This window comes from Engystomops pustulosus, chromosome 10 (assembly GCF_040894005.1).
Source record: "Engystomops pustulosus chromosome 10, aEngPut4.maternal, whole genome shotgun sequence".
NCBI classification, from domain to species: domain Eukaryota; kingdom Metazoa; phylum Chordata; class Amphibia; order Anura; family Leptodactylidae; genus Engystomops; species Engystomops pustulosus.
The window spans coordinates 84,060,135-84,075,062 of record NC_092420.1 but is presented as its reverse complement, the minus strand read 5'-3'; the positions used below and the strand labels follow the sequence as shown (position 1 = coordinate 84,075,062).

The following is a 14,928-nucleotide window of genomic DNA, read 5'->3' as shown; positions in this document are numbered from 1 at the left end:
AAGTACTAAAAGCACAGATCTAATCAAAGAAGTAAACAGCATGACCTGAGCATTGTCCCCTTCCCTCCATTGTCATGGAAAAGCTTTTCAGGTCAGTCCTATGGCCTTAGAAATGACACCATCCAATCCTCCTGCTGTTAGGAAAACAACAAGTAGCAATTGTGTTTAAGATAATTTAATATTTTAGATAAAACTTTGGAAAATAATAAATGTCCAGCTGTAGAAAATGTAAAAGTTATTAGTAAATATAAAATACATTTTATTGTGTGCACATTAGACAAAAATGCAAACCACTCGCACATGGGAAATCTATAGGATTGTAATAATAATCTATTTATATAGCGCCAACCTATTCCATAGCGACTGTGATGAGAAAATACTTTAGCAAGTCAGTTTAATGTGAAACACTAACAATACAGTACAAGGTAATAAACATTATGCAGTATCATGTGCTGGGACACACAGTTTGCAATTGGGAAATACATGGATAAAAGGTTTAAAGAGAACCTGTAATCAGGAGCCCTTTTTCTGACTTCCCCAGAGGAAACCCGCGCAAACACGGAGAGAACATACAAACTCTTTGCAGATGTTGACCTGGGTGGGATTCTAACCCAGGACCCCAGCGCTGCAAGGCAGAAGTGCTACCTACTCATTATCATCAGTGTCCTGTGTCCCATGGGAGTGGCCAGGGAGGAGTGGTCCCCCCCCCCCACCCTCGGGAAACTGCTCCATTATGGGTTTTCTTCAAAAAAAACTCCCACTTCCCTTCTTTTTGAAATAGATGCATGACGGAGCGGTTTCCTGAGGGTGAGGGTGAGGCGGAAAACTGGGACGGAAACTGCTTCTTACTGGCCACTCCCATGGGACCAGGACCCAGCTCTACAGAGAGAAAGATAAACTTTCATCTTTTCTTTTTATCGTAAAAAAACAGTTTTATTATAAAAAACTCTTTGGCAATGTGCACACTATTCTCTATGGGGACATGGAGGAGGCGGATAAAGGGATCCTGATGACGGGTTCCCTTCAATTCTGCACTTTGTATCCACAGAAATAAATGAGAAGCAAATTCTTGACCTATATACTGTATATGCTACTCTTCCTGTATCCCTGTCACAGTTACCGCCCTTCCAGCCGCCTGTACATGATGAATAATGTGCTATTTGCTGGGTCGCACCTGTATTTGCTATTCTTTCAAAAAGCAAGTAGGGACTCGGCCTGGGAATAATTTTATCACTACCCCTAAGATGACCGTGGTAACAGATTTATCTTTTAAAAATATTGAGTGTTTTGCATTTTTAATTATTATAAATAGATCAATGACACAAAACACCGGCGCTCTTACGTGCTTGTTTGGGAAAGGATTTTTTTTTTTTTCCAAAGTTTAAAACTGCAACCAAAACATGTAGTGTGAACCCAGACTTGTGTTAAGGATCTACATCTATTATGAATATAATTAATCGTCTCTCCCAGGCTCCCTCCTCCCCAGTGTTACACCCCTGTATGGGAGGTATCAGCAGTCACTCTGCAGCTGAACGCTGTGCACACAGGATGGGGCTGTATGGATGTCCCCTGCTGCTGCTCCTCCTTATAGGGGCTTCTGTCTGCTGGGGTGAGTGCCCCTGCTCTGACCCAGCTCTGTGCCAGCCCATCCAAGACACCCGGGACTTTGAGGTACAATATATTTCTATGTATCATAGTGATACAATGTATCATGCAGTGTTTATTTGTGTTTATTAACTTCCTGTTAATACTGGGATCACTGTGGAAGTGAAGGGAGAAGATTTGGGTCACATGTTGTCTGTGGGTCGTTCTCCTGTGCACATTTAGGGTGTGTTTTCACATTAAGGTGTTTTTTTCATGCAGTTTTTGAAACCAAAATCAGGAGTAGACTGAAAAAAGTAGAGGAGACTGAGTAACTGTCATTTAAATTTTTACTCTAACTTGATTCACAAAAATTGCAAACTAATCCCTTGCCCCCATTAGGTGTTTTCAGGAAGTTTAGGAAGCGTGAAATGAGCTACATGTCTGTGATGGGCAGTCCGGCTCATTATAGTGAGCTGGATCATTTGGCTTAATCTTCTGCTAGACCTTTGATTATTTGAATAGACAGAAGGAATAAAAACGGATGGCTATAAAATAAAGAAAAACTAAATTAACACTGAAAGCGCTGTATCCTTCTTTTTTTTTTTTTTTAAAGGGAACCATAAAAGGTAACAGAAGCCAAAACGCAGTAGGAAACTCGCCCTACCAGTCTTTTGATCAGAATGTGAATAACCATGTAATACAAAGTAACATTTAGTACTTGTTGAGCTAATATGTATCTTTTTCCAGGTCTATGTTTTTCATGTATGTGGGGAAAACTGGAAGTTCTATGACTGGGCCCATGTCACAACAGTCGCACTATTTGCTGATTATGAACCAGAACTCTTGTGTTACGCACACTCCAAAGGTGCAAGATTTGTCCTGACGGGTGAGTTTTTCCGCTTCGGATACACCACTGAAATATAGGGCATGTCTGAGGATTTAGGTGTTAGGTTGACCATGCACACTGCCTTGTAATATATATATACTCGTGTATAAGCCGAGTTTTTCAGCACAAAAAATGTGCTGAAAAACGTCCCCTCGGCTTATACACGAGTCATACAGTCATAAAAAATCTTTAAAAAATAATAAACTTATATACTCACCCTCCGGTGGCCCCGACCTGCAGCACTGCTCCCCCGATGTCCGCGCGGGTCCTCTTCTGGCTCCCGCGGCCGTCTTCTGTCTTCACTAACTTCATGCCGGGCGCCGCCATATTTTTCCTCCAGGCGGCGCCTAGTATGACGTCAGCAGCGGCGCGTCATACTGGTCGCCGTCCAGGGGAGAACAATGGCGGCGCCCGGCACGAACTTAGTGAAGAAAGAAGACGGGCGCCGAAGCCAGAAGAGGACCCACGCGGACATCGGGGGATAAGTTTATTATTTTCTTTTAATGCTGGGGCAAGCTGTTTAATGCTGGGGCAAGCTGTATAATGCTGGGGCAAGCTGTATACTGCTGGGGCAAGCTGTATACTGCTGGGGCAAGCTGTATACTGCTGGGGCAAGCTGTATGCTGCTGGGGCAAGCTGTATACTGCTGGGGCAAGCTGTATGCTGCTGGGGCAAGCTGTATGCTGCTGGGGGCTGTGCTGTATACTACTGGGGGCAGTGCTGTATACTACTGGGGGCAGTGCTGTATACTACTGGGGGCAGTGCTGTATACTACTGGGGGCAGTGCTGTATACTACTGGGGGCAGTGCTGTATACTACTGGGAGCAGTGCTGTATACTACTGGGAGCAGTGCTGTATACTACTGGGGGCAGTGCTGTATACTACTGGGGGCAGTGCTGTATACTACTGGGGGCAGTGCTGTATACTACTGGGGGCAGTGCTGTATACTACTGGGGGCTGTGCTGTATACTACCGGGGGCTGTGCTGTATACTACTGGGGGCAGTGCTGTATACTACTGGGGGCAGTGCTGTATACTACTGGGGGCAGTGCTGTATACTACTGGGGGCAGTGCTGTATACTACTGGGGGCAGTGCTGTATACTACTGGGGGCAGTGCTGTATACTACTGGGGGCAGGCTGTATACTACTGGGGGCAGTGCTGTATACGTACTGGGGGGGTCTGTGATTAATGCACTTCCCACCCTCGGCTTATACTCGAGTCAATAGGTTTTCCCAGTTTTTGATGGTAAAATTAGGGGTCTCGGCTTATACTCGGGTCGGCTTATACTCGAGTATATACGGTAACTACTAATGAACCTAGGCTGACGTACAATGTAATGACTCATGTGATGGATACTTCCACGGAATACTGCAAAAGGGACTTTCCTTGGCGTCCTGAAATTCCTTGTAAATCACTTTCTGCAATAGTAGCAAATTCTAACCACTTCCCCTTGGAGGGTTCTATCCTGTACTAAACATTGTGCTTCCTATTTGTTATACTGTGGCCACAATATGTTAGCCTGCAAGGCCATGTGGAGTATTGTGGGGGAGCCGAGACTACTTTGAATGAAGGGACTGGAATGTTTAGGCCCTCTTAAAGGAAACCTACCACTTAGAATGGCAGGGGTAAGCAGTAAGTACCGAGCATCAGCTCAGGGTGAGCTGGTGCCGGTACTTACTTTCGTTAGTGTTATAAACCGCGGTATCGCGATTTTAACACTTTTTAAACTCTAGAGCAGAAGAGGCTTCGGCGCTGAGCGTGCACGATCGTGCGCGCGCCTACATAGGAAATGACGTAGACGTTGCGCGCGCACGGTCGCGCTCAGCGCCGAAGCCTCTTCTGCTCTAGAGTTTAAAAAGTGTTAAAACCGCGATACCGCGGTTTATAACACTAACGAAAGTATATAGCAGAAATCAATGTAGAGAAGAACTAACGAAAGTAAGTACCGGCACCAGCTCACCCTGAGGTGGTGCTCGGTATTTACTGCTTACACCGACCATTCTAAGTGGTAGGTTTCCTTTTAAAGAAGTTGTCTTGGCTTCAAGGTAAATTTCACATAGGTTTTTCAGTGGGATGGCATCAGGCACCTCCTGGTTGTAGATATATGATATGGACAGAGTCAAAAGCAGAAGGCTCCATCCACTAAATAGTGGTGAGCTGAAGTATTGCAATCTTTGCTCCTTCCTGCTTCCAGCTCCATGCACCTTATAGTTTTGACACTGAGGGCAACTGATCTATGGTTCCTAAGGATAGGATATCAATATTAACCCCTTAGTGTATGTGAACATGAGGTTGGATCTAGTACTGCAGAACATCTCCACAAACTATTCATGGACAGAGTTTCCATACTAGGCACATGTACAGATGGACCACCCCTGATGATAAATAAAGTTATATTGTATTGTATGACCTTTAGCCCTCTAACAAACGATGTATCCCCAATGTTTTGCTGATAAAGGAGTTCATTTTGACATTTAAAGCAACACATCTCCTCGTCCTCCTTCATTACAGGAGATGTTTCACTAAAGGACATGGTGGATCCAGATAATAGATCGGCCTGGATAACAAAGAAGGTGAATCTGGCGAAGATGCAATATATGGATGGAATCAATTTGGATATAGAAGAAACAGTGTTACGAGATACCCCCGAATATTACGCTCTAACTGCACTGGTAAAGGAGACCACAGAGGCTTTCCATAGAGAGATCCCCGGATCACAGGTAAGGATAGGTAGATTTTTTTCAGTTTGGTTTTGTTTCATTCTTCTGTTTTATATCCTTTATCAACATTGATTTTAACATGCAAACTTTTTCATGAATATTTGGTTATTTTTGGAGTTTCCTCCACTGTTCTCTCCGACATGTAACCTAAAATTATTCCGTTATGGTTTCACCTCTTCTCTATTGTATTGTGTAACCTGTAGCTTGTCACCAGACACCTCTCTATGAGCAGGGGAACTCCTAATGTTGGAAAACTGGTTTTCCTTATTCCAAATTATAGGGCAGTGCGAAACATCTCCTTACACAATGCAAATTACTGATGCAAACTGTGTACAGACATTGGGGCTCATTTACTGTGATCCCATCGGGTTTCCCGAATATTTCCATTTTGCCCTCAATTGGCCCGGGATTTTGGCGCATCAGCGCCGGCTTGCACAAGACAGAAATCGGGGGGGTGTGGCCGTCGGACAAACCTCAGAATTTAAAAACGGAATTTTGTCGCAAGATCAGCACTCACATGCACCAGGAAGAAGAAGGTGAACTCAGCGCAGAAGCAACACATGCAGGAAATTGGACGCACTGCCCTAGTGAATCGCGACAGACCCGAATCCTCATGATTGTGATACATAGTCATGCCTTATCTTACATTTCAGTATTGTAAGTTGTCACATCTATTTGTCCTTTTACTTATACCCCTTGTATCTCACTCACTATTTTATTCTCCTATCCTGCTCTAGGTGACGTTTGATGTTGCATGGTCTCCCAAGCACGTTACCTCCCGCTGCTATAACTATACGGCCATAGCGGATCTGTGTGACTTCCTATTTGTTATGTCCTATGATGAACCGCCCCAGATCTGGACTGAATGTATCGCTGGAGCAAATGCACCGTTCAACCAAACCATAACTGGTCAGTCTCCATATACTGTAACTTAATGGGCTAGAAGTGCTGCTACGTATTTCACATCTTCCTCTGGTACATGCGCTCCGGGTTTGAATAATATTAGGTTTGTGCTATGGTAATACGTTCTAGGATAGAAGACATAAAGGCTGCTATAGGGCTCATTTCCATTGAGACATAAGTTGCATTTAGTGTTTAACAGAGATGATGGATCAGGGATGTGGGTAATGGAATATATGCCCATTCATAAATAGTATACAAAGTGTAATGCTTCACACTGCATTTCCATAATAATATGACATCCCTAGATGGGGACATCATCATATTTGTCTGTGACATTATTAATTTCTCCCTGTTCAGATATGATAGAGAATACACTGTGAGCTTTTTGTGTAATTTTCCTCTGCTTTATTATAATAGTGTGCATGCTCTGTGGTGTCACTTTGTGCAGTGTGCATGCTCTGTGGTGTCACTTTGTGCAGTGTGCATGCTCTGTGGTGTCACTTTGTGCAGTGTGCATGCTCTGTGGTGTCACTTTGTGCAGTGTGCATGCTCTGTGGTGTCACTTTGTGCAGTGTGCATGCTCTGTGGCGTTACTTTGTGCAGTGTGCATGCTCTGTGGCGTTACTTTGTGCAGTGTGCATGCACTGTGGTCAGGGTCGGACTGGGGGGCCAAGGGCCCTCCAGTGATATTAATTCTGGGGGGCCCACCAGCTGCTTCATGGATACGTGCGTGCCACCCCCATGTATATTTTCATTGCGTTTCTGAACGTGCTGGAAATGCAAGGTGTGAATGCAGCCTGTGGCCATGTTCACACATTGCGTTTTTTGTTGCATATTGAACGCTTTGGAAAGACGATCTGTTCCTCTTCCATTTGAATGCAGGTCTTTTTGCCATTCAGCACACAAACTTTAAGTTTCTACAACAAAAAAAAACGGAGCCCACACAACAAAAAAAAACGGAGCCCACAGAAGTGAATGAGGACGTGTACAACAATGCTGCAGAAAACAAGCCTCAGGCCGCGTTCACACGTACCGCTAGGCGTCCGTTCATAACGCAACGCTAGCGCACAGGGGGTGTTCCTCGGCCCGAACGCACATGCGTTTCCAGAGAAACGCATGTGATCAGCTTATCAATCGCGTTCGGGCCGAGGACCGCCTAGTGGTACGTGTGACCGCAGCCTCAGGCCCCATGCACACTTTTTGTTTTTTGACGAGTTTTAACTGCAATGGAAACTGCAAAAGGGAGGGGCTTTGCCAGAACACATATGAGATTCTACTGAAACACTTTTGTTCTGCAATGAGCCCCTCCCTGTTGCGATTTTAATTAAAACAGATCAAGAACTGCAACGTGTGAATGGGGCCTGACGCTTGTTATCTGCCTGTGGATAGAGCCTAACTTGTCTTTGTGGGAAAACCCCATTAAGACATTTTTTCTTTGTACCAAAGGTTTTCATTTTTTATATAAAAACTGAATAAAATCTTTATGAATTTGGTGTCCTCGTGATCACACTTACCCAAGGAATTAAGGGGAGATATGATTTGGGGCGCACAGTGAAAGCCATACATACGTAGCCCACAAGAAAATGGCACAAGTACGTTTTTTTGGTAAATTTTACCGCATTGGGATTTTTTTCCCGCTTTCCAGTACACGGTATAGAATATTAAATACCATCACTAGGAAGGACAATTTGTTATGCAGAAAACAAGCTTCATACAGCTCTGTACATGGAAATAACACGGTTATGGATTTATAAAGACAGGGAGGTAAAAATGGAAAATCAAAGATGAAAATGGTCTGGCCTTTAACCCTTTAAGGGTAAATATTCTATGCAGTGTACTAGGATGCTGGAGAAAAATTCCAAATGTGTTATAAATAACAAAAAAAGGTGCATTATTTTTATTACAGGCTCCGTTTCACAACTTTCACACACCTCTTACTTTTTGAAACTTTGATGTACGGAGCTGGAGAAGCTGACATTTTCGGTGATATCAGTGCATTGAAATGGTGATGAATCTGCAATTTGGACACCATGACGGATGGGGGGTGGGGGGGGGGGTAATAATGAGGCTGCAGTCACACATAAGGCGGGCTATGCTAGTAATACTGAGGCTGGGGTCACCTGTAACGCGGGCTATGCTGGTTATACTGAGGCTGTGGTCACACGTAACACAGGGTATGCTGGTAATACTGAGGCTGGGGTCACAGGTAACGCGGGGTATGCTGGTGATACTGAGGCTGCGGTCACACGTAACGTGGGATATGCCCGTAATACTGAGGCTGCGGTCACACGTAACGCGGGGTATGCTGGTAATACTGAGACTGCGGTCACACGTAACGCGGGGTATGCTGGTAATACTGAGGCTGCGGTCACACGTAACGCGGGTTATGCTGGTAATACTGAGGCTGCGGTCACACGTAACGCGGGTTATGCTGGTAATACTGAGGCTGCGGTCACACGTAACGCGGGGTATGCTGGTAATACTGAGACTGCGGTCACACGTAACAGGGGTTATGCTGGTAATACTGAGGCTGCGGTCACACGTAACACGGGGTATGCTGGTAATACTGAGGCTGCGGTCACACGTAACGCGGGGTATGCTGGTAATACTGAGGCTGCAGTCACATGTAACGCTTCCTCCAGCCCCTGCATTTGGACAATACAAGACACTGCGTGTGGGTTATCCATCACATGTGTCTGCATAGAAGCCCATCCTGCCCCACAGTTCACTTTGATTCCATTTCTAAACAGTCAGCGCGTTACGTGTGATATCAATCCTTATTCTGCATCAATACTTAATACAGTCAACTTTCAGCATCTCATTCAACTGCTGGGAGTTGTAGTTCTTGAGTCCACTGTTATTCTGTATGTATGTGCACATTGCAGTGATGTAATGAGGTGCACTGTGTGTGTGTGAATGTGATGCACTTTTATTTTGTACCTTTTTCTTGTGCTGGAAGCCATCAGCAGCTCCTCATCCATCCTGAGCTCCTGCACATGAGAGCAGCCTGTGCTGTGCCAGGGGGAGGACACTCCAGCAGCAGCTCCTCATCCATCCTGAGCTCCTGCACATGAGAGCAGCCTGTGCTGTGCCAGGGGGAGGACACTCCAGCAGCAGCTCCTCATCCATCCTGAGCTCCTGCACATGAGAGCAGCCTGTGCTGTGCCAGGGGGAGGACACTCCAGCAGCAGCTCCTCATCCATCCTGAGCTCCTGCACATGAGAGCAGCCTGTGCTGTGCCAGGGGGAGGACACTCCAGCAGCAGCTCCTCATCCATCCTGAGCTCCTGCACATGAGAGCAGCCTGTGCTGTGCCAGGGGGAGGACACTCCAGCAGCAGCTCCTCATCCATCCTGAGCTCCTGCACATGAGAGCAGCCTGTGCTGTGCCAGGGGGAGGACACTCCAGCAGCAGCTCCTCATCCATCCTGAGCTCCTGCACATGAGAGCAGCCTGTGCTGTGCCAGGGGGAGGACACTCCAGCAGCAGCTCCTCATCCATCCTGAGCTCCTGCACATGAGAGCAGCCTGTGCTGTGCCAGGGGGAGGACAGTCCAGCATGACCAGCAGGAAGGGGGCCCACTGTGACAACTAGGGGGCCCACGTCCTCTGGTCTGTAATTAGTGACAGCTCACTGTCTGCTCCTCCAGTGAATCAGGGGCCATGTTCTCCTGCAGTGACGCAGGGGCTGAGGTGCTCAGTGCAGGGAGGAGGAAATGTCTTACTCACTGCCCCAGCGCTGCTGTGGGAAGAGCAGAGAACCTGTCTCTCCCTCCTGCAGGACGTCATAGTCCCCCCTGCTGCCCCCCTCCTCCAGCCTCAGCTGAATGTGCCTGCACAGACACAGGCAGGAGATGGTGACTCATGATAAGGGCCCACTGGGGTTTTGACCAGTATCCCGGCAGGCCAGTCCGAGCCTGACTGTGGTACACAAGTTAGAAGATTAGATACACTTAGGACCTACTTTGCATTTCTGCAAACAAGAAGGTCCTTCGACCTATGTGGATAATGATTTTGTTAAAATTTTACTTTTATTAAACATTTATTTAATCCATGAGGGATATTTTCCCGTGTGTAAAGACAAACAAAAAATATTAAAAGTAGGAATAGTGGGAAAAGAAATTAGGTTTCTCTTCTGAGTAAGGAGGAGAATGTGAGGACTTTTGGATGGAATAACGTTTTAAGTATGGAATAGGGAGTTTAGAACCCATAGGTGAGTATTTAAGGGTTAGTAATGCTACATTCACTCTTTTCAGTATAGTTTGGGGCTGCACTATGAGGAATTATGTAGCGAATCTTGACCACATTTGCACCAGGGTAAATATGGACTGTTGTGAGTGTTAAATCACACTCACACTCTGAGGTGCTTAGACCATATAGGCTCACAGACTGCAGTCAAAATGACACTTGCTAGATGTGAGTGTGATTTAACACTCACAGCAGTCCATATTTACCCTGGTGCAAATGTGGTCAAGATTCGCTACATAATTCCTCATTGTGCAGCCTCAAACTAAACTGAAAAGAGTGAATGTAGCATTACTAACCCTTAAATACTCACCTATGGGTTCTAAACTCCCTATTCCATACTTAAAACGTTATTCCATCCAAAAGTCCTCACATTCTCCTCCTTACTCAGAAGAGAAACCTAATTTCTTTTCCCACCATTCCTACTTTTAATATTTATTAATTTTTGTTTGTCTTTACACACGGGAAAATATCCCTCATGGTTTAAATAAATGTTTAATAAAAGTAAAATTTTAACAAAATCATTATCCACATAGGTCGAAGGACCTTCTTGTTTGCAGAAATGCAAAGTAGGTAAGTGTGCATGCGCTGTGGTGTCACTTTGTGCAGTGTGCATGCGCTGTGGTGTCACTTTGTGCGGTGTGCATGCGCTGTGGTGTCACTTTGTGCGGTGTGCATGCGCTGTGGTGTCACTTTGTGCGGTGTGCATGCGCTGTGGTGTCACTTTGTGCGGTGTGCATGCGCTGTGGTGTCACTTTGTGCGGTGTGCATGCGCTGTGGTGTCACTTTGTGCGGTGTGCATGCGCTGTGGCGTCACTTTGTGCGGTGTGCATGCGCTGTGGTGTCACTTTGTGCAGGTTCCCATTACAGTGGGTCCCATTACAGGTTCTAACATAGTATTGCTATTTGTCCAGTATATGTAAGGGGATACAACAGGTGACCAGCATTGTAGAATATGCAATAAATGACATAATTGCCACCAGGTAATACTGGAAATGAAATGTATAGCTTAACCTGTTGCCACTCGGCAGTGGATATATCTGCTGCTGAGCTGAAAGAAAAGCCGTACAGTAAGAGCAGTAAACTCTCTTGCAGGTTATGAAGAGTTTATTAATATCGGCATCGATCCTAAGAAGCTTGTGATGGGCGTCCCCTGGTATGGCTATGACCGCACCTGTCTGGAACTAACTGAGGTATCCCTATCTTTTTTTGTTTCTATGCGCTATTACTAAATGCACTTAGCTTTATTGGTTGCTTGTCCAGTAGGAGATGGATTCATTTTCTGGAGTTGTGATATGGGTAACTGAGAATACAGATTATAAATAGACACTGAGTTGCTATTAAGACTTTCCTTCCTCTGCATCCAAAATCCAAGACTGTCCAGCCAAATCAGGGATAGTTTGGGGGGGGGGGGTGGAGTCTGCTACTGAGCAGTAGGTACTCCATGAGTCCACATATACTTCCATTGACATGGAGTTGTATAGGCCCTTAGTTTCCACATGCAGACTATGCCTTACTTTAGAAAAACCATCATTGCACCCCAATTGTGATACAGTAATAGGGTCCAGCCCCAAAAGATGTTACCACGGACCCCGTTTTAAGATGATGAGTAAAGTCACACACATGCAAACTAGGATTATTTTCACACATAGACAATTCTCCAGTTATATACCATGGAGAGCTATGTAAGTCATAACTATAGTGTGTAGTAAGTAGCAGCAGAGCTGTGAAAGGTGAATTTATAATCCAGGTTTGCAGCTCATGCAAGTACTTGGGATGGGTCTTTCAGCCTGAAGAGCTTTCTGCTCATTGCAACAAAATGTTGCACAGTCCCTCCCCTCTACTCTGAATGATTGCTGTAAGTATCCAACCAAAATAGTGATACAGCTCCTACTCCTAGCAGAGGGGAGGGGCTGTGGAGCAGCGCAGGGAGCAGAAAGCTCTTCAGGCTGATAGACACATCCAGAGACCATACAAGAGCTGCAGAACTGGATTATAACTTCACTTCTCACAGTCCTTTCACTAATAACAACATACATAAAGGTAATACAGCTCTCCAAGGCCAACACCTATAACTGTCTGCTGTTTTATATGGGTCAAAATTGGTGACAGATTCCCTTTAATAACCATTAAAATACTGTTTGTGCTTCATTTTACCCCCTATCAGGATAATAAGTGTGTATTGCAAAAAATGCCATGTCAAGATGCGGAGTTCAGCGATGACGAGGACTGTCAGGTGGGGTACAGCTCAATTATGAAGCAAGTGAACAGTTCATTGAGCGGCAGATTATGGGACGATTTCCAGAAGGCGCCTTTCTATAATTACAAGGTTTGGGGTCAGTCTTACAGATCTTGTGACCAAAATGCATAGAGAAGCATCTTATACATTTCCATTGTTTCCGTAGGATCCAAATGGAAAGATCCATCAGGTTTGGTATGACGATCCGGAAAGTATTTCTTTAAAGGTGGCATATATCAAGACACTTGGTCTCAGAGGGGTTGGTATGTGGCATGGAGACTTGCTGGATTACTCCGATGATCCCATAGCCCAACAACAGACTGCGGACATGTGGAAAGTCTTACTACCCTAATGGTTCTCTAGCCTCTTGTCTATTCTCCTGTACAGCTATTGTGATAGATTTGTGACTACCATATTTGGCTTGGTAGAGTGGAATAAGGTTTCCTAATTTATCAGTGCTGTAAAATCCCTATGCAATGGTTACCATTGTCCCTACTTGTGCCGTGAGTAAGTTCTATTAATTCTGGCTACAGATGGACAGTAATGAAACCTTGATATACTACAGAAGCTTATAGGGCTGTAACCAAATGCAAAATTGGTTTAAGGAATAAGGTACCGCACTCCTAATGGTAGGTGGAGCTTCTGTTGTAATCTCAATCCTGTTACATAAACACGGCCCACACCAAGTGGTATCAAATTTTTCTTTGTGGGAATAGTAGATAACAGAATAATTTCAGATCAAAAATAACATTTCGGTCATTACAACCTTTGTCAAGTTAGATTTATATCTGAAACAAAAAGAAAATATAGGAGGCCCTTATCCTATACGTAAGCCAGGGACTGCCTGTAAGTCTTAAGTGAAAAATATACAATATTTAATGTTTGATATATACTACAATGAGAATAAGAACACACAGGCAGTTCCCGGGTTACGTACAGGATAGGTTCTGAAGGTTTTTTCTTGAATTTTTCTTGAATTTGAAGTTGAATTTGTATGTAAATCGGAATTGTATATTTTATCACTGTAACCCCAGACAATTTTTTTTGGTCTCTGTGACAAATGGATTTTAAAAATGTTGGGTTTTCGTAAGAACCAGGATTAACAATAAAGCTTCACTACAGATGCCTGTGATAACTGTTACAGCTGATTATTGTAGCCTAAGGATAAAGTACAGTAATTACCAACATCCAGAGGTCCGTTTGTAACTAGGGGTTGTCTGTAAGTCGGGTGCCCTTAAGTAGGGGAACGCCTGTATATGGTATATTAAACTTCACATTGGTTCAGGTGTAGGTTTCCTAGTCAAAACACATTAATTAGCAAACCTCCTGCCCTCCTTAGGCTGCATTTACACTGACATGTGCCCACCGTATTGTAGCATGGCGGGCACATGTTGGCGCTGAGGAGAGGAGGGGGTGTGTAACATGGGGCATGGTGCCGTGTTCTGAGAAAAGATATGACATGTGCCATCTTTTCAAGGAGTACGGAACGGTATGGTTCTGCACAGAACCGCTCCCGTAGGGACCGGTGCGCCCATTGCCGTCTATGGCAGTGGTTCTCAACCTGTTGGTCGTGACCCCTGCCGGGGTCGAACGATCAAAACACAGGGGTCGCCTAAAGGCATTGGAGCCACGATTTTATTGCATATTTTGTCATGAATACAATACTCTTGTATATGGTTTGGGGTCACCACAACATGAGGAACTGTATTGCGGGGTCGCAGCATTAGAAAGGTTGAGAACCACTGGTCTATGGGGATGTATATATGTCCCCCATATAGCAGTGTGAATGCGGCCTTAGTATTTCTGCTTTCTTGCCATTTTACTTCATGTTTCAGTCCTTACTTAACATTTTCTGCTTATAATTTTCTACTTTATTTTTAGTCTGTAATTGTCCTTTCACACTGTATACTTCGAAACGTCATAATTTTTGATCTGTCTGTGTGCCATGTTTTAATACCAAATACAAAATTTATTATTATTCCATCATAGAATTTGGCATCGTTTATATGACTCATGGGCTTCTTTTGTAATCTGTTTATAATTGAGCTAAGAAATATAATCTGTAAGTGAGGTTACAGTTGACAACCTGAATATTTGGGTTATTTGGGCCTCAGCACTGTCTTGGTGAACATTCATTTTGGTCCTTGTTCGGCTCAGAGGCTCAGTGGCTCAGTGGTTATACTGTTGCCTTGGAGCACTGGGGTCATCATCCTATAGAAACCACTAGAGGGACCCACCTGCCTACTGTTTATTTCACTCCTTGAACCAAGTTTGCTAGTTATCCCCTATCCGATTGGGGAAGGTCTGACTCCGCAAACACCCATTCTGAGAACGGACAACGACTAATCATAAG

At 44.6% G+C, this 14,928-nt stretch overlaps 1 protein-coding gene across 1 annotated transcript; it reads left to right on the top strand.

Moving 5' to 3' along the window:
- Positions 1-1,449: 1,449 nt before the first annotated feature.
- LOC140104110 (di-N-acetylchitobiase-like) lies at positions 1,450-14,556 on the top strand. The gene is made up of 7 exons (XM_072127482.1): positions 1,450-1,671; positions 2,332-2,470; positions 4,983-5,191; positions 5,929-6,100; positions 11,432-11,529; positions 12,504-12,665; positions 12,742-14,556. The coding sequence occupies exons 1-7, from the start codon at positions 1,501-1,503 to the stop codon at positions 12,925-12,927; spliced, it is 1,137 nt and encodes a 378-aa protein (XP_071983583.1). The 5' UTR covers positions 1,450-1,500; the 3' UTR covers positions 12,928-14,556.
- The last annotated feature ends 372 nt before the right edge of the window (positions 14,557-14,928 follow it).

Excerpts from the sequence above, each read along its gene's own strand:
- LOC140104110 (XM_072127482.1), top strand. The coding sequence starts at position 1,501 with ATGGGAGGTATCAGCAGTCACTCTGCAGCTGAACGCTGTGCACACAGG. Across the intron at positions 2,471-4,982 it reads TGCAAGATTTGTCCTGACGG|GAGATGTTTCACTAAAGGAC; the intron begins GTGAGTTTTTCC and ends CCTTCATTACAG. Across the intron at positions 11,530-12,503 it reads CCTGTCTGGAACTAACTGAG|GATAATAAGTGTGTATTGCA; the intron begins GTATCCCTATCT and ends ACCCCCTATCAG.